The sequence below is a fragment of the Amphibalanus amphitrite genome, unplaced genomic scaffold (assembly GCF_019059575.1).
Source record: "Amphibalanus amphitrite isolate SeventyFive unplaced genomic scaffold, NRLGWU_Aamphi_draft 001933F_arrow, whole genome shotgun sequence".
Lineage (NCBI taxonomy): Eukaryota > Metazoa > Arthropoda > Thecostraca > Balanomorpha > Balanidae > Amphibalanus > Amphibalanus amphitrite.
In genome coordinates, this window is record NW_024883426.1 from 41,438 (window position 1) to 61,447 (window position 20,010).

The 20,010-nt window shown below is 47.6% G+C and overlaps 1 protein-coding gene and 1 long non-coding RNA gene across 4 annotated transcripts; both read right to left on the reverse strand.

Annotated features, from left to right (window-relative positions):
• Nucleotides 1-314: 314 nt before the first annotated feature.
• LOC122375830 lies at nt 315-6,343 on the reverse strand. Of its 3 annotated transcripts, XM_043355368.1 has the most exons (7): nt 5,825-5,846; nt 5,112-5,192; nt 4,598-4,744; nt 3,932-4,053; nt 2,930-3,202; nt 2,126-2,257; nt 1,371-1,507 (listed from the first exon to the last, which is right to left on the reverse strand). In XM_043355368.1, the coding sequence occupies exons 1-6, from the start codon at nt 5,834-5,836 to the stop codon at nt 2,131-2,133; spliced, it is 762 nt and encodes a 253-aa protein (XP_043211303.1). In that variant the 5' UTR covers nt 5,837-5,846; the 3' UTR covers nt 1,371-1,507; nt 2,126-2,130. The 3 variants fall into 3 exon arrangements, with proteins under 3 accessions (XP_043211302.1, XP_043211301.1, XP_043211303.1); XM_043355367.1 differs by having other exon boundaries at nt 315-1,507; nt 5,112-6,343; XM_043355366.1 differs by lacking the exons at nt 2,930-3,202; nt 3,932-4,053; nt 4,598-4,744; nt 5,112-5,192; nt 5,825-5,846 and having other exon boundaries at nt 662-1,507; nt 2,126-2,771.
• A 12,857-nt stretch (nt 6,344-19,200) lies between these two features.
• On the reverse strand, nt 19,201-19,798 carry LOC122375829. Its single transcript, XR_006255467.1, has 2 exons — nt 19,689-19,798; nt 19,201-19,430 (listed from the first exon to the last, which is right to left on the reverse strand). It is a non-coding gene; the product is annotated as an uncharacterized LOC122375829 (long non-coding RNA).
• Nucleotides 19,799-20,010: the final 212 nt, after the last annotated feature.

A 20,010-nucleotide genomic window follows, 5' to 3' on the forward strand; every position in this document is an offset into this window, starting at 1 on the left:
GATGCAAACATATTAGCGAACTGGGAGTGGTCACTGGTCACCTGCTAATTTTGCGTCATTCCGCTAACGCTAGTTGAGCCAGTTATTGCTTGAAGCGTCATAACTTCGGTATAACTATACATCATTATTTGTTGGCTATTAACTGAGATCTGATTTCTTTATCTTTTAAAGAAGACTTAATATAAGAGAGATGGTAGCATCGTCTTGGTGTCATATCTGATCAAAGCGGCCATCCTCCAATGTCCCAACTTACCCCGCGGCGGGGGGTCAGTTGGGCCAGGGCCTAAGGCAAGTTGGTACACTAGGAAAAACAGTTTATCTAAACACATTTTTATTCATGTTTCACATGAACAATCATCGCTAATCCATGCGGGCATTAACGACAAAACACAAACGTTTGCAGTACTCCTGCGGCAAACAAAAAGGCACACACAACGACACTAGAAGAGGATATTTTCACAGCAAAAAAATCACTTTTGGTACCTGAAACACATTTGTAGCGATTATTAACAGCACTTACCTCAGCACGCGCCGACACCACGTTGACAAACAGACGGCATTACTGTGCATGTACAAAATAAGTTTGAACGCCAACTGTCGAGAAGTATTGGAAATATCCCTTCCGTCCCAACTTACCCCCCCCCCCCCCCTGGCACCAACTTGCCCCGGTCTCCCCCCACTTCACCTCTACCACTCAGCGCCCCAGGGGGCGGTTCTGGTCAACACAGGTGGCCAGGCTGTGGGGCGCCGCCGACCGCCTGGCGGAGGCTGCCACGTAGCCGTGCTCCCCGGTGCGCGCGGAGCGGCACGGCCGTCCAGCGGGCCAGCGAGCGCGACCCCGCACGTTGGTGCTGGTGCGACGGGCAGTGCTGGTCGGCTGGACCGGAATCTGGGTGGCGTTCCGCCGGCAGCCCTGCGCACCCCCAAACTGGTGCAGAGCGGACTGGCGGCCAGCAGTGGGCAGCTGGCCCCACCTCTGCTGGAAGGCAGCGGCAGCCCTCTCCCAGGTGTCGTCCTGGACGACTGCCTCGCACATGAAGGCTGCCCACTCCTGGATGAACGCCACGGTTTGGCGTGTCCGGTCATCTGAGCGTCGCTGCTCAGCTCCACTGACAGCCGCCGCCGCAGCGGCGGGGTCCTCGAAGTCCATTGCGTCGTCGTCGTACTCCTCGGGACCAGGCGACGGCTGGGGCTGCGCGACTCCGGGGGCGCTGGCGGGCGTGGGGCCAGGAGGTGACGAGGTGGACGGCTCGGCGACCAGAGGGTCGAACCAGTTGCCTGGCAGCTGCTGGCTGGTCCCCATGGCGATGTCCATCAAGGCCCTCCGCGTCTCCTTTGTCGCCGTCGCCTCCGGCACAGCGCCAGTCTGCTGCCGCACGGCTCGGAGGTGTTTGCAGCCGCCAGTCCGCCGGTTCATCCTGCAGGTGCAGGCGCCGACGTTCAGGTCCACCAGGTAGGTGATGCCGACCGACGTCAGCGACTTCACCTGATAGGTGAACTCCGTCACCTGTGGGAGGGGCAACACATAAAATCCTGTAAAATTCGTATGTACAGTCTGTCTTAAAAGTACCGCGCAAAGTGACGGTGGATCCATCAAGCCTTACTGAAGAAAGGCCTGCTTTACTTTGAAAGTCACCGAACCAATTGACCTGGGGAATGGACGAGAATATCAATTGCTTTGATGACTCAAATTGAGCAGGCCCTTCCTCGGTCAGGCTTGATGGATCCACCGTTGCTTTTTCGCGGACTTTTAAGACAGACTGTACAACATAAACTGACGGACGGTTACCTGTACGAAAATCCGAACCTGTTCATTCGCCCCAGTACTGTCAGCTTGGCCTTTTAAAACAGACCCCCAAAGGGAAAAAAGAAGAAACAAGAAAAAACGCGAAACGAGTCACGAGATGTGGCACACAGCGCCAACACCACGCGGCCCTACAGTGGCACAGCGGTACAGTGACAGACTCTTGTGTGTGAATGCACAGCCATGTGGTTTATTGGTGCTTAGGGGCGCGCCGATTGCATTGGTCACTTTGCACAGCCATGTGGCAGTACGGGTGGGACCAGCATTGGAAAACGAGCTGTCTTATGTGACCTTAATCAGTTCTCGTGTCATGCAAAATACCTGCGTCACAGTGCCCGTTTCTTGGCTGGTGCCGCCGCGGACCGGTGCCGCCCGCTGCCGGCCGTTGGCCACGTCGCACGCCCTCCTGGGGTCGAGGCTGGGTAACGCTCCCGACAGTGCTTGTAGTACAGGCTGAAAACACATTGCATTGTCAATTGACTTCCAGCTGCAAGTGGTGGTCAGTTTCATTTTGTGATAAAATACCGATTGCATAACAGTGTACTTATGGTTAAGCTTCAGCTGTCCCACTTGTTCCTGATTCGTCCTAATCAAAATATAGCTTACCCCTCAGCGCATTGAATTACACAAATCCAAGGTGAAAATAATGTTAACCTGCGCTGGGCCGGAAGGGGGGCGTCTAGACGCCATTCCCCTTCAGGTTTTTCACGAATAGCAGGAAAACGGAAATGACCCTGACACATAGGCGTACGTAATATGATTATCGATAGCTTTTACTAAACCAGAGTGCATTTATCGCAGCGTAAAATGTTGCGAGTTTTTAGCACAACACAATTCATAGATAACAGTAGAACTGGATGTGACACGAAAACAGGCAGATTGCAATAGGGGACCCAAAAATTGTCAATGGCCAGATCAGTCTCGGATCGCAACCACATATCCCAGACATGCGGCCTTCTTTTCTGAGTAGCCCTATCATCTCTGCTCCGTGTAACGATCAATTGCATCTCATATGTGAGAATCATGTGTAACTTTATAGGGAAAGTCTAATTATTTCAGATACTGTCCCTACAGACTTGCTAACTTGTGGCAGTGTGGCTTTGCATCAAGCTGTTAAAAACTTACTAGTAGACGGCCATCCTATCTGGGACAATGGCTCGGTCTGCGGCCACCGACGGGTAGGCGCTCCCATGCTCCTCCTGAAGCTGTAGTTTCAGGGTCTCCAGCGCCGTGGAGGGCGAGTGGTGGTGCTGGAACAGCTCCATCAGCCGGGCCTTCGTCAGCTCAGAGACGCGTCGATGTCTCAGAGCGGCAGCGTTGTCCACGGCGTGGTTGTGGGGCTTCTTGTTACATGTCACCCGTAGCTCGTAAGCCGCGCATGGGTCTGTAGACCTATTCCTGGAAAGGGAGGATTCGTCAACAAATATAAAAAAACACGAGACGATGGTGTTATTCAGAAGAAATTCCGCTCCTTCCACGCACTTTTATAAGGTACCAGCAAGAAACCTTTTGAGGCAAGGAACGAGCGAGGTGAAATGTTTCGGATTATCACCGTTTTTAGTTTTCTGAGCCAAGATTGGCACAACTAAGAAAGATAGCGACTTGAAATGTTTTCGGCAGCGAACTCCTTCATCAAATATGTAGTTTTTTTCAATTGCGGTTGATCGTTTGATCAACTAAGGCGTTTGTAAAAAGCAGGGCTGCGGAGTCGGAGTCGGAGTCGGTCGGAGTCAACAGTTTTGGTCGGAGTCGGAGTCGATCTTTTTTCTTGGCCAGAGTCGATAAGATTTTACCGACTCCGGCCATGTAGTCCGAAAATCGCCTTTCATCAAGTGAAATTGTTGTCTGGTGAAAGCAAAATGGCAATTATCCCGATGATCCAAAGTGGTCAGACAACAAAATCGACCTACGATTTTGATCAGCCTTTTCTTTTCTCCCGAAGTTCACGTCTCTGCACTGGTTCGGTGAACCAAAGGGCCAAATAAATGCTTTCCAGAACTAATAGGTCGGAGTCGGAGTCAGAGTCGATTTTGTGAGGCCGGAGTCGGAGTCGGAGTTGGCTAAAGTTGGGTCGACTCCGCAGCCCTGGTAAAAGGTGCCAATGACAAAAGACGGTGAGAAACTTGCCGTTTTGGAATGTTGGCGACAGTCACTTTCAGGCGCAGGGGGCACCCGGTGTCCTTGGCGGATTGGCTTTTCCTCGGACGACTCGGCTTTTCTGGGACGTCGTGGTGACAACGAAGCCTGGCCTGAAAAAAAATTGACAACATTAACAAAAGTGATGAAATCAATTGCCACTCATTAGTCCGTCATTTAAATGAGGATGAAAGCTTCTCGATTTAAAAACGTTACCTTTTTAACTGACCCTGATCATGGTGTTTCATTAACCCGCACCTTCCTGCGATATAAAAGAGTAAAAGTTACTGGGTGCAGTGGCGCACCCAGGGAGGGGTCAGGGGGACAAAGGGGTCAGCTGACCCTCCCGAAATCTAGCGGGCCCGCTGGTAGGTGTCCGTCCAGTCCTTCGAGACACCCGGTATGACGGCGGGATGACTGGTCCTCAGTACGCGGCATCAAGCTGGGGATTCATGCAGCGAGCCCAGGCCGCCGGGCCCTCTGTCAGTAGACCCCGACAGGCTTTCATACGGCGGGTCTTTGCTGAACCCTCAGGAGGCTCTGCACCAGCAGAATTTTCCATTGGCGGGCCCAGGTCGAGTGCTCGGGCAAAAGTACCCCCCTGCCGAGCTTTACACGGCGAGCCCAAACTGGTATTTCATAAACTAAAGCTCTCACCCAGTACACCACCCTTTGGCCATTCGACATGGAGTCGTACGTCGTCAGGGTGATGTTGGCGGCCTCTTGGTACAGCTGAATCCACTGCAGGGCCGATTCCTTTGACGCCGGACATCGGTAGGCCACAGTGGTGCCCTCCATCAACTCCTGAAACGAAATAATGCAAGGTTTCACTGGGGTATTCTTGTCTGGGACCAATGCACGATCGTATTACCGTAATAGTCAGCTATAATGCAGATGACAAATACTTAGTGACAAGACGCGTTATATTCAAATACAGATCACCGCACACACCACTCATACCAATAATATTGTCATTCACAATTGATAAAACTTTGTTACCGAAGCCTGTGGGGAAAGTTGATAGTTCCATTTTAAAAATGAAAGTTTTCATTTATGAAATGATTGCAACATGGCTCAAACCAATTACATATAATATGTGTTACTGCAAATTGAAATTGCCATCATCAGCAATTGCTATTGCTTTAAGCAAATTGCTATATTTGATGCTCACCGGTTCCAGGTCAGGAATCATATCAAGCTTCTCGCACAAGATGTACTTGGCATCAGCCTTCCAGATTACTTGGAAGTGATCCTGTTGGAAGAAGGAATGTTCCATAAAGTTGGTGGCGGACTTGTACCTATTCAATATTTAATATCAATATAGTAACAATGGTTACACGACTCATAATCTTCACTTACAGCATTTTTAGAAATTATGTAAAGATTATAATTCTGCTGGTGATACCTATAGCCATGTGGGTAAATGTCAAGTTTAAGTCCTAAGCAGATTTCATGGATAATTTTTTCATATTCTTACATTATTTGGCCGGTACACATGGAGGTCCCCGCTTCAAAATTAGTTCATTTTGAATTTAGTGTTTCCGACCATTATTTGACATCCTGAATCCAAAAATGATACTTATATGTCTCGTAACTAAAAGAAAAACATAATCAAACCTGAACTAACCTTACCTTTTCACCTATAACCTACCAATCTACTACCTACAAACCTACAATGCAACCTATAACTTACAACCTAACGTAACCTAAAACATAATTTTTTTGCTGTTACAGATTTGTATCAACAGCGTCACAGTTATAGTTAGGACCTAAACTTGACATATACCTGTATTTCTTGCGCCCTAACCCACAACAACAGCAACAACAACTGTATTTCTTGCAAAGAACATGCACCTAAAATGGAAATACTTATTAATCACCAACCTTTTCCAGCATCTTGAAGCATATATAGACACTATACAGGGTGTCCCAAAAGTAAGGTCATGATTTAAAACTTAAATATCTCGAGAAGTAAGAGTCCGAATCACTTCCAATTTTAACACGTGCAAGGTACATCCATAAAATTATTTTCTTACATGCTTAAACCATTTTTGATCATAACTACACCGAGCAGTAGGCATAAAACTGAGAAGGTCGAAATTCAACTCTAAGAGAGGGTCCGTCAATAAAACAAAGGGTAAATACCGCCCAGTTTTCAGCCCTAAGCAGACCCTATCAGCTCGCCCTATCTCTGAACTCATGCATAGTTTCGCCTCAACCGGTAAAACGTCAGAAAAAAGGTATAATGTACGCACAGGGCATGTATACTTAGCCACCTGTGCTTCGAGGTCCTGAGGACGACAGCGGGAATCGGGTGAAAATAAATCAAGAGAGGTGGCCGAGAGTCCTCCCAATGGTTCTTCCGCTCGTCGCAACGCAGCTGTGCCGACACCATCAACCAGCAGTGGTTTCAGCAGGATGGAGGCCATGCTTGCACCGTCCTGAAGATCATGCATTGTCTCCGAGAGTGGATGTGAGATCGCGTAATTTTCAGTCAGGGCAACGCCATTGAATGGCCTCCGCGGTCACCTGACGTTACACCTTCATATTTTTATTCTCTGGGTACACAACGGAAAGGTTGTCTTTTAGGACAACCCAACGAGCCGGGAAGAACTAAAGGATGATCCCTCCGAGCAAACATAAGCGGCATCTCACCAGAGAATCGCTCCAGAATAGTGGAGGAAGTAAAACGCAGTCTATTCGTGCACGCGGCCCGAAATGGTAGCCATGCAGAAAAGCAGCAAATGTGGGGCTACGAGCCAATGTATTGACTCATATGTATATCAGAATAAAATTTTATAAAATGCTCTTTCATATGATGTCTTATTTATTTCTATCCATCGCGTATTTTTGGCGGTGTGGCCAAAACAAATGATGACCTTACTTTTGGGACACCCTGTATATTAGGCCTCCGCAATAAACGAGCAAACATGAGACACGAAAAAGGCGCTTTGGATTAAAAGGCGCGCCAGTGGCATCGGAAGAGCTGCCAGATCGGCTGAAATCCCTAGCGCGATTTCGCTTTTTTCCAAGGTGCCTAGAATTCCTCTAGGAATGGCTGAGCCCTATGGTGAATTCAAAATACGCCGCGCGGGTTAATTCGCATTTTCTTCAAAATATTGTTCACCAAAAGCTTATAGGTCTAATGTCTATAAGTTTTAAAAACTGTCCTACATGACTTTTTAACAAAAAGGCAAGGTTCGATGTCCTCCTCCCCACTATGGCCTTTGTGTTGAATTTAATGTCCTTATGTCAACGCTGCAACACGAATATGATAAAACGGCTTTCACACATCTTCATCCGTTCTTTTTTCGTCAAAACCATTTCACCATCCATCTTGGTCGCACCCCGCTGTTGCAGTCTGTAGGTCTGGGATCCCCTCCTCTCCCCTCCACTCTTCCCCCTCCCTCCCTCTGCTTCCCCTGCCCTCCCGGCAAGTGGCTACAGCCCCCCCCCCCCGCTCCCCCCATCCCCCGGCCGTTCAGACGGCCTGACGCCCGCCTCTCCGCTCCGTCAGCGCCTGTTGTGTAGGCTGTCCCGCACGACAGCAGAGCTCGGCGGCACAGTCTACCCTGCCAGGCGGCTGGCCGGAGTCGGGCCTACACTGCAGCGCGATAGGAATCTAAGCGAAAGACGGAATATGATTCACGTAAAATGGATGACTTTTCGATTATGGTCAATTTGTGGCTTGCTGTAATGTCATGTCAAGACAAAAACATTCCCTTCAAGTGACCTGCTTACATCAAATTGCGTAGAATACCGAATGAGAAAAATAGAATACCAAGTCTACTTCGCTTTGAGAGAATACGATTTGAATCATGTAGCGAAATAGTTGTTTTCACAGAAAATGATAAAAGAGTGCGTGTGCTTATCATTCAGGTTCATAGCTGAATCTCGCACTTTTCATACATGCTGTCATGTGCATTTGTGAGGTTATGAGAAAACTTGTCCGACGTTTTTTTTTTTCGTTATAGGTAGCGTTTTTCGTCCGTTTCACATGGAATTGATTTCAAAGAGATACTTTGAAATGCTGCACAAAACAACACTCAATATCGCGTTATTTGTCTTTCGCATGTTATTCAAATATTTCAAGTGAAGTCTAGCTATGAACGTCATTCTCAAACTACAAAATGCACGTTATGCATAAGTGGTTTTCCAAACACCGCATTCTCTAAACATGACAGGCTTACCTACCACCTATAAGCGGCAGCAAACTCCGTGAATCTGCAGAATTCTGAGCAATCCACCTTACGATTCGTCTGTCTGTCTCCACCCCACCCCTTCTATCCGCACTGCACAGGAAGTGCGAACAGCGCGTGCCAAATGTTCACTGCCACGCAGTGTGAGCTGGGACCACCTGAGAATTCGGTAACCGGGTCGAGGGCAAGCGCAGCAGGTGATGCAACTCCTCACCCGCGCGGCGCTTTTCCTTTCTGTTTGATCTCTGTCGCTCTCGCTCTCTGGAAATTGAGAGCAAGGTTCCGCCGAGACGGGCGCTCAGGGTCGCACGTCAATTTGCTGCAGGTGTGAGCAGGCCTGCAGGCTGCACCGACGCACTCGACCTTGTCCTGACTGACTTCCTACCACCACCGGTGTCGACGACGACGTTCCAGCGTCGTGCGCGACTTTGTCATCCTGCCAACGTTTCACGGCTATTGCCAACAACAACTGCCGGCTACATCTAGGTACGGGAGCTAACACAGTGCTGAATCGTCTCCATAGTCACCAAATTGTAAGGACGGAGTGGTTCATAGTTGAACTACCGCATTCAGAGCCACTGGTGCTATGTTCGTGTGATTATTCAGCGGCCCTTTGCCTCGCCCGTCATGTCACAGCACCTGTGCGGGAGGAGCAGGCGTGTCTTCCTCCCCCCCCCCCTCCCCCCACTGGCCAGAACCGTCGCCCGTCGCACGCATACCGACGCAGAATTTGGGTCACGATCACACACCCGGGTCGATGGGCTGGGTCGGCGCCTGCGCGGGGGGAGGGGGGAGACCACCGACTGACTGGGGAGGAGAGCGGAGGGGGAGGCCGGCCAGGGTGAAGTCTGCCACCGCGGGGTATCATGGCGCGCAGAGGCGGATACAGGGAGTCAACTTGGGGGGGGGGGGGGTGACCGTGGTGGGTGGGTATTGGTAAGAATCGAAGGCGGATTCAGGAAAGAAGGAGAAAACAACCGTAGTGAAGTAAAAATTTATCGGTAAAAAAGGAGGCTGATTTAACTGAAACGAATTCAACAGAGGAAGCAAAGACTGATGAACACACAGGATGAACACATCTTTGGAACTTCAAGACCAGTAGTGTAACACAAGAATAAGTCATAGGTATAACACTACTGAGCTCGCATCAACATACTTTTTTATATCCATTTAACACTTTGAATCGAGCTCAGTAACTGTGATCCCCACGGCTGACTTTTCATCACGCATTCACTCATCGCCCTTGTAATTCTCCACTACCCATAACAGCCTCCCACATACATACGTAACCTCCGCCTCCGCCCTCCGCGCCCCCTCTGGTCGCTCGCTGGCGTCGCCCCTGTCCATTGATCGGGGCAGCTCGTAGCGGCTCAGCTGATAAGGGTCCTCCTTGACAAACAGGTCAGCCGAGCCGCCGGAACCGGGTGGGTGGACTGGATACTGGACAGGATACTAGACACTGGACAGGATACTGGACACTTGACAATGAACACTGGACATGATGCAATCGCACTTCACACTCTGTAGCTTGACGAATGATATGACAGCATTATTTATGTGGCGCCCTGAAATCAGAGAAAGTCTGCAGGCAAACGTTGCATGTCTAATGATGCAATTAATGGCAATACTATTGGTATTTGGCGTTGCCGTCGTTGGTGTAATTTTCTCTCGTTAGAAAGTGTCAGTGAGTGGTATTTGTAACATGAAAGTTACTTATGTGAGGCCATATCCCGTCTTTCTATTGCCACAATATTGGTCATATAATAGATCTGTTTTTTTAGGAAAAGGTGTCTTTAAGTAGCATATTTACGTCTGGACAACGAGTTGCGTTGGAGAGGCCGGAAATAGTGGCGATTTCAGGACCGCAAGAATGGACCGTCATTGCAATGATTCTTTTTTAAACCGTGCACTGTTCTCAGCCGGAATTTAATGGTAACTACAAAATATTTTGTTATTACGTTTCCACCAAGAATGAATGCCATCAGGGCTAAATTTTTACTACTATTGCATTTTGTCAAGAAGCATATAGTGCTGTTATATTGCAGTTTTAGCGCGTTTGTTACAAAATATGAAGCGAATAAGCGTCAGTGTAATTCATCAGTGCCAGAAGTTAACTTGAGGGAAAGCTGTGCTAATTGCTCTTGTCCATCCACTAAAAGTTATTAAATATTTTGCTTTGTGTATTCAAAAAGGAGAGGGAACTATTTTATTTGTGCCTTCATGTCAGAATTGAAGGTGGATCATTAAATTTTCAAGGCAGTTTACAAACAAGCATTTGGTCTTTCTCGTATGTAAGCAGTGGCACTGGCTAAGAAGAAAAGGTTGATCAATCCTGAAGTTCAGTCATCGTACCTCAACTTGGCAGCAAGATCCCCAAGGACAGAGGATATATTGTATACCTGTCCTGTAAATTAAAGCATTTGTGTGCCTGCAAAGGCTTAAGTTATTTGTGGTGTGTTCGGAGTGAGGCTATATGGCCGTTTTTGTTGTATGTTTATGTGTAGATCGAATATAACTGTGACCCTGTGATTGTTTGTATACTTACTATGGTCAAACAGGGAACAGCACATTCACATAACATACTCACCTAGCACCTAAAGGCCGCCCCACACCGAACCTCGCATGCGGGTTGCGAGTTTTTGGGTTTTCGGTTTCTTCGAAATCAAATAATACAATCTGAGCTGAGTGACCCACACTACCGTCTAACAAGCGAGTCTGCATGTTTTTAGCTTGCGAGCCACCTTGCATCGCATTCCAAAGGTTGATTTTGAGTCAACTTTCGATTTTCCTCGCTGCGAGGTTTGCGAGTTCTGCGAGGTTTGCGGGTTTTTCGTTGGAGTCGAATTTTGGTTCGTTGCGCTGGTATTGCGACTATATGTTATTTTCTGAAGGTGTACCGGCTTCACTGCATTCATTAAGTTACCATAAGGGAACGGTCTAATCACTCTATGAATTAGTATTTTGCCCGCAAACTCAAAACCCGCAAACTTGCAACCCGCATGCGAGGTCCAGTGTGGGGCGGCCTTAACTCATAGCTGTACCCTGCAGGATCTGTACTTGTTCATGTCTCGAGCATTAACAAAGCACTAAAGTAGCTAAGTAATCATTTCCCACATTTTCTGAGCATCTAACATGACATACAGCAGTGCAGAGCAGCTTCAGAGAAGAAACACTTTAAATGCACAGACTCACACCAGCCACCCAATGAGCCAGTTCCTCAGTTGACTGTTTCCCTGGATGCAGCTTGGCAAGGTGAGCTAACTATTGGCAAGTTGAAGGTTAGCAGGTAAGATTGATTTAGGGTGAGTACCTACCTATAACTGGGTGCTACTGCTATGCAGGTCTTGGGAAGGCTGCAAATATGTGTGATGATTGAGGTTAGGTCAGCTGACAGGTTAGTCAGGTATGCTATTGCTCAGGTCACATTTTTATGAACACTTGGCAAATTAAAAAACTAACATAACCTAATCTAAGCTAGCCCGACTAAACCTACACAACTACTGACTATAGGAACTAAGCACCTACCTACTTGTGCCTACATCTCATACCATGTCAAAGTAGAGTTCCAATTGGCAGAAGATTACCCTCAGTACTTTTTATCCCAGCCCTGTGAAGAAAACTAATACTTCTAAGCTCTGAGTCACTGCTGGCCATCCACAGGAAGAAATGCTGAGACCGAGAGCTTTGCCATTGTATATTGGACCGAAAATCACTACCACGAATGACTATGAACACATTATATGATCGCATCGTTGCATGGATTGTCACATTTACAATTTTACTACAATCCTTTTTTCAAGAAATACAGTAATGATTAACATCAAAATCATCATAAAGTGGATTTAGTGATCCAAGCTTTCTCCTCCAGTAGCAATGGAATGATCCCATGTTTCATTTGCCAGACACTGAGTACCTGATGCACATTACAATCTGCATAGCGTCTAAGCATAGTAAAGCTGCCCAAGTTCATTCATTCTAGATTTTTAACTTGATAGTTAGCACTAATTTATCTTGCTGTTGTAAGTTATCATTCAATATTCATACCAATACATCAATATGTGCTCATCAGTCAACATTTTCTGGCATGATCCTGCTCAGCGTCCTCTTCAGTATTGCTCCAAGGTCTGCAATATTATAGCTTGTTTTCGGCCAATAAGATCTTTTAATTTTCTTTCTTTTTTTTGCTGATATATGAGCCCGATCAACTTGCGTTTATCAACCAAAATTTCATAACTTCAAGTTCAACTTGATACTGATATTGCTCAGGAGTCACGACCTCTGTCAGCCTCCTGGATACTTCGGATTGTTTTCAGTCAACATGCTTCGTAAATATGATGTAAGTCAATCTTAAGGGATTCAAAACATTCAACAAAACGACGTACAAGAGTACGGAAGCCACCAGATAAACTTAAAAAGGGCCTTGGAACAGAGCCTAGTGGTGCTCCATTTGTTTGTTTACAATAATTGTAGTGCTGATGCATTTTAAGGACTCTGAAGGTTGGCTTATAAAAAAATGAAACGTGCTTACAAAAGTTGTAAGGCAAGTAATATTTATCTGAAAGAACTAAAATATTCAAAAGCCAAACACTATGAAATGCATGAATCGGAACGAAAAAGTGTCCAAAAAAATCCAGCCTAATCATCGGCTCCTAAAACTGCAACAAAATCAGCACTTTTCCCCGCAACTCGTTGTCCAGACGTAAATATGCCTTTAAGTAATTACACCGCTAGGCTAGCCTAGAAACCAATGCGTTTTAGGTGTCTACAGAAATGAAGAAGGGTTAGAAAACAAAATACCGGTTAAGGACATTCTAGTTACAGTAAGTCGTTTTACGAGGGTTAAGCTGGCGAATGCTCAATGCACCAAACTTGATTAAAGGTATCATAATCTATTTTGCAACAAATATCATCATATCATGAATTTGTTTCATTATTTTCACCGATAATAACGTTTGATTACATAAGCAAGTTAGCAACAATGGCTACCAAAGATGAAAACCTAGTAAGAAACACTATGAATCTGATTTGACCAAACTGCACCAGATGTGACTAAATGCTTGCCAGATGACATGACCATCTCGAAAACGACGATTATCTTATAGTCATCGTGAAGGCTGCTTTACGGCAAGCACTTCTAATGCTTATTGGCATCTTGTTTTCCGTTACAGTTCCTCCATGTTGTCCCATCACCAGTACTCAGCAGACTGACTACTTTGTTTGGTCCAGGCCTCAGAGACGCGATGGGCCGCCCTTTCTCGGAATATTCGATCACCTCTAACCTCGAACAAGAGGCCCCTAGCGCCCGCCCGGCCGTGCCGATACGGCCTCTTCGGAAACTACCTAGGGGGGGGGGCGACGGGGGGACGAGGGGGGTCAAAGAGTACACATAGCCTCTGCGCAGTGCGCTAGAAGCTCTCTGAAGGAGCGGAAACGGGCCCCTTGGCATTCCCCGGCCAGCGCTGGAGGATGTTGATGCTGCGCAGATGTGTGACCGGTGCAAATTTCTCGCCGGGCAACAGGCACGGGGTGGGTGATCACATCCTCCAGAATCCAGATACAAATGACGTGTGGGCGCGTGACATATCCCGCGCCCCGCTGCTGGGGAGGGCTGAATCTGCCCCCTCCCGTTTTTCGCCAATAACTTCTAAACGCGTTATGCCAGCGACGTCAAACTTTCAGTACCCTATCAAACATTAATTTGACACGTTCCTTGAAAATTTGAGCGAAATCCGTCGGAAATTTTTTGAGAAAATGACGTTTTAGTGACGTCATGTTCGCCATTTTCGCATCAAAAATCGCAAAATTTCAAACGCCGCTAACATCCTCATTTTTAAAGGAATCAAGACGTAACAAAAAAGCTTATACGTGAAAGCTTATACGTATTCCTTCACTACTTAACGAAATTTATGATGGGAAATACTTTGTTGTAAAAGAAATTTGATTAAGATAAGGCAAGTTGTGTGCACTTTGCCAGAAAACCCGTCGTGAAAACGGATAATAGCTGTTAGGATGTTATTGCGTTTGACAACTCAGGACTGGAAGCAGCAAGCAGTATGGGCGTTATTGCTTCCTATACGAAAACGAGGGAGAGAGAGAGAGAGAGAGAGAGAGAGAGAGAGAGAGAGAGAGAGAGAGAGAGAGAGAAAGAAAGAAAGAAAGAAAGAAAGAAAGAAAGAAAGAAAGAAAGAAAGAAAGAAAGAAAGAAAGAAAGAAAGAAAGAAAGAAAGAAAGAAAGAAAGAAAGAAAGAAAGAAAGAAAGAAAGAAAGAAAGAAAGAAAGAAAGAAAGAAAGAAAGAAAGAAAGAAAGAAAGAAAGAAAGAAAGAAAGAAAGAAAGAGAGAGAGAGAGAGAGAGAGAGAGAGAGAGAGAGAGAGAATGAGAGAGAGAGAGAGAGAGAGAGAGAGAGAGAGAGAGAGAGAGAGAGAGAATGAGAGAGAGAGAGAGAGAGAGAGAGAGAGAGAGAGAGAGAGAGAGAGAGAGAGAGAGAGAGAGAGAGAGAGAGAGAGCTCGTCCATCTGAGTCGACCGGTGTAGGTATACAAAAAATATCTATTTCGATAAAGTTCTTACTTCAGCCCATGTTCTTGCTGCGAAATCTCGCCGTCTTTGGTGACTCGTACAAGGTCACACCGTCGCGTCGGGTCGACCTCGCCGGCCCGTCGGCGCCGACGCGTCGGCCGCCACAGCTGCGCGCGCTGACTGCCGACGCTCTCAGGTAGTCGAGACCGACGACAGTCGATCTGCCCGTGACCTGAGGAGCGCTGCCGCCGAGCCCCGGGTCGGACAGAGGAGAGGGACAGTTGGCGTCGAGGAGTCGGGGTGTGCTCGACTGGGGCGGCGCTGGAGCTGGAAGACGGGCTCAACTTGTCGCCAGAGATTGTTTGAGGTTTCATCCTGGTGGTGATTGAAATTACTGTTAATTTGGACAGGATTCGGGTTTGTTTTAGTGTCGGAGTTAAAATTGAAAGTGTTGTGCTGTCGGCTGAAGACATTTAGTGAGTTTGTGACACATCAGAAGAGCTCTGGCCAGTGAGAAGCATCACCGCGTCAACATAGACCATCCACTTCGTTCACGCTGAACTGCAATCATGCAAAGGTGAGTTTGATGCACACTATCCTAACAAACTCACTCAAGGAATTTACTGAGTTTCCAGCAGTGTCACCATGGAAAGCAGTTGCTGCTGATCAGTAGCTGGCGATCTCGTAACGCATCGATCGGGCTGTGAAGCTCGTGGATGAGCACGCGCGGCAGGCCGAGCCGGCCGGCTGGGCATTGATTTCACAGCTCTGGGCCACGACGGAGCCGGGCGGCACCAAGGTGCTCGACAGAGGGAACATTAGGAAGGACCTCGTGGACGTCATCAGGACGTAGAGGAAAGTGGGGTAAGACGGACTAGCAGGGCAAGAAAGACCACAAGCCTTTTCCGGCTGAACCGCTGCTGTTATCTGCTGCTTTATGCACTAGCTATCTTTCTTTTCCTCCGTGCTAATTGCCACCTTGAGCTAAGTTGGCCAGGACACATGGGATTTATAATTACTAGAGGTACAGGTTTGCGCGATAACTGTATGTTTTGATTAATTATATGTGACGGATGCATTAGTTTGGGTGAGTAGCTTGTATTTTAGCTGTATTATTTGGGTAGATTTGGGTAGCTGTTTTTAATATAATAGCGATAGTTGCGGAGTGTCCAAGTCTTTTGTATGTTACGCCCTTTTTTTAACTCAACCCTACCCCTACCCTACCCCTACCCTACCCTACCCTACCCCTACCCCTACCCTACTCCTACACTACACTACACTACACTACACTACACTACACTACACTACACTACACTACACTACACTACACTACACTACACTACCCTACCCTACCCTACCCTACCCTACCCTAGGCCCTATTTTAACTCAACCCCACCCCTACCCTACCCTACCCTACCCCTACCCCTACACTACACTACACTACACTACACTACACTACACTACACTACACTACACTACACTACACTACACTACACTACACTACACTACACTACACTACACTACACTACACTACACTACACTACACTACACTACACTACCCTACCCTACCCTACCCTACCCTACACTACCAGCGACAGTCCAAGTTTCAGCTAAATCGGCCCAGAAACGGCTGAGATGTTGCAAAAATAAATTAATTGCATTTACTGGCAAATCCTCTTCACTGAAAAAAGTCAGCCAAATTTTGGTCTCAGAGACCAGAAAGCGGTCTTTTTTCCCCTATTCAAATCAGACCACACTTTTTGAGCCATTCTGCGCGGTCTTTCTGAAACCCTTTTAGAGAGCTTAGAAACCGGTCACGCGAAACCATTCAGTGGTCTCACGGAGAAACAAAACTGGTCTCCAAAATGCTCAAAGTGTGTTCTCTTTTGAAACTCTGAGCTGGATGAAACCACGTTCTGGTTTACGATAATACCGCTGGACTGTCTCAACATCAGCCACCATTGGATTAGACCAGAAAATGGTCTCATAGAAGAACTCAAGCCATTCTCGTTACGAGCCTTCTTTCTGGACCCTCGAATGTAGCCGCGCAGCCCCGCCCTGCCGCGCGGCCATATTGCCGCCCAAAATACAACCATGTTTTCTTCTCAAAATGTATTAGTCTCGTATTAGTCGCGTCGTGCCGCGCGCTGCCGGCCCGGTCGACACAGGCCCAGGCCCTCTCAAACACAAATTTCAGTGCAGTAGCATATATGCGGAGACAATTGGCAGTCCCGTCGTGCCACGCGCTGCCGACCCGGTCACAAAAGGCCCAAGCCCTCTCAAACACAAAGCTAGTTCATGCAGTAGCAATGGGCGCGGCGAAAGCAGTCGCGTCGTGCCGCGCTGCAGTCCCCAACCAAAGAACACTCGTCACTCACCCCGGCCGCCGCTACACCGTGGTGAACGCGCGGTTGTGCGAAACGTCTTCTCCTAGAGAGCGAAATTCCTCGGCCGCCACTGTCTCTTGGTTCTTCAATTTGTAGAGGTCGGGAAGATCGTTACCTTCTTCAGAAGCCGAAGTCACTATGACATCTGCCCTTCCAATCTTGATTTCAACGAAATCTTACTGTAGCGAAAGATTAAAAGATTTCTGACCATGACTGATGAGCAAGTGTGTTGTTTCCTCTGTTATCATGCACAATATTTTATGTATAAAAGAATGTCTCTACTTATAACAATATAACTCCAAGCGCAGCGCACACCAACGCACACAATTTGCAAATGGCGCCTGACAATGCGCTGTATGTAAACAAGTCCAGAGACTGCACTTATCTGAAACCACCACTCTGCCTCACACTGACGTTGACACTGACGCAGGATATGAGATGAGACCGGCAAACATTCTCACGGTTAGTCCTAAAAAGAGTCGCACCCATGATGCTTCAAACGCTGTTCAAAACGAGACCAACTATCAGGCTTGTCAAACAGGAGACTCGGACAGCCCTAATAAATGAGGTCAAGCAAGCACCATTTCACTATATAGACCACCTCGTGGTTTCACATGAAACCCAATCCGTAACCATTCTCATTTTGTTTTTTCAGTGTTGGCGAGCGGTGCCTTGTGTCGGCCTTCGTTGTCAAAGGTCAATGACCTGCCGGCCCACTCAGTTTTTTAAGCGAACAACTGAGCCTAAAGCACGTGCCCTCTGCTCGGCGCCGGTCGCGGCCCCACCACGTGCACACCGCTGAACCAACCCCCTCGAAAATTTAATACGACAAATGAGTGCACGCGTCCGACTTGCAGTGAAAATTTCACCCCCGTAGCCCTTACCGTTCCCGAGCAATAGCGTGTTTTTGCCGATTCTAATGTTAACCCTACACTGAGAAACACTCAAGCCTATCCATGGTTCTCGGAGACCATGCAGGGGTCGTTCTGGTCTTGTATGAGAGCCTCAATTGGGGAGAACTTTGTTTACAGTTGTTGGTCTCCAGTTTGGTAAAGTTCTCAGGTTTTTCCCGTAACGTTCTCGAGTGAGAATGGTGTGCTATCTTGAACGAGAGCTTTGCCCGGATAAGGTACTCTTATACTGCGGGATGATCTCCCATGAGAACCTTTACCAGGTCATGAGATCATAAACGAACACAATTCCCGCTCATAATATGATCCTGTATGGTCTCCGAGAACTTTACAACTTAAGAGCGCCGGCTTTCCTGGCACGGCATTCGCGCTCACGACCCATTCCCCCCCTCTCCCCTCCCTGTAGAGCGCCAGCTTTTCATGGCACAGCATCCGCGTTCTCGTTCCTTCCCATTCCCTCCATGCACAAACAAGGTAAAGAACAGGCATGTATATTTATTGTGTCAGATGTCAAAAAACTCACTCTGGAACAGAACATGCGATGCAGTCATTCGAACATTTTGAACATTTTGTTTCAAAAGCTGCCCAAACCCTTTCGCTTGCCGCCCCAGTCAGTACCGACCAGCGTGCTGAGTTTCAACTGTGTCGTTTAGCAAGAGACCATAATATCTCCCGGTGCACGACAGCTCAGTCCCTTTACTTTACTTTTAACACGGAATGCAGGTAAGTGCAAAAATGCATGTCAAGCGGCGTTCCCCACGGTCCACAGACTGTGCGAACGATGTACAATTCAAACACTGTTAAGTACAGGCACGTACAATGAGTTACACAGGCACAGACATTAAAAAGTTAATACAGGTAAAATGTATGGGCTGGCATGTGAACACTACCGACGGCAGTCCATGTGAGACCGAAGTCTAGCCATAGGAGCGGCGGAGGCGACGACAGCCGGTTGGCCGCTCTAGACAGTTTGCGCAGCTGGTAGCTGCATCTGGCTGGGGAGGAGCTACTCCAGCATGGCAGCCTGCTGACTGCTGAACCATGAGCGCCATCAGACGCTCCAGCTGCTCGTTGTCTCCCATCACCGGTACGAGCGATCCGACACGACGGTGTTAACTTATGTGCGTCTCTGAATCGGTGTCGCGCACAGGGTCAATCTCACTCGCGTACTGGCCACGCATATTATCGATTACACCACTATTTCACTATTTCACTGTGGCCGGACCGTCTCGGCGAACACGCCTCACCTCACCTCGCGGCACTCAGCTGTGTTGACACCAGCGCCGCTCGGACGATACTGACCCTCGGCCGCTCGGCCCGGCCCGGCCGGTCAAGGTCGTTCAAGGTCACGGCTGTCAAGGCGCGACACGCGTGACCCAGGGCCGGGACACAACAGGGACATTTTGGCGTTGTGCCCGATGAGTTGCCTCACTTCGGTGTCCAACATTGAGAGCATCGTCTCTACGGCTTCTTGCTCTGAAAGGGAGAGTAAGACAAATATTAGAGAAACGGCAGAAACGCTTAATTTCTAAGCCATATCCTCAGAGCACACGAATTGGTATTTAAGCAGATTTTGCTAACACTGGCAAACAGATGGCAATCGCAACCTGTCCTATATCCCAAAAATGGGCAATGGCACACAGATTTTGCCACCTCCCAGAGTAAGTAATTACCTTTGCTGTGGTTACTTTCAAGCTGTTAAGTGCACACAAAGAATACAGAAAACAAACTCACCATGAGACGTTCGCGCTGTGCGCCAGACACCAACTCGCGAAAGGAACAACCACGCTGCCGGCAGCCTTCGCAGTGCTTTCGAGAAAGGAAGGACCGGAAGCACTGAGGCATTATAGAGGTGTTCCTTAGGGATATCCATTTGAATTGGTTTGAACTGTTAAAATCGATAAACATCGTGTCATATAGTAAGGCTCTTTTTCATTAAAAATTATTTCTTCTACTGAAAAATACATGTTTTATTTTTATCAATAATTGCTATTTTCCTAAGCGAAAATGGAATCGCAGCACTTCAAACTGCTCTACTCTTAACACAGCGCCACCT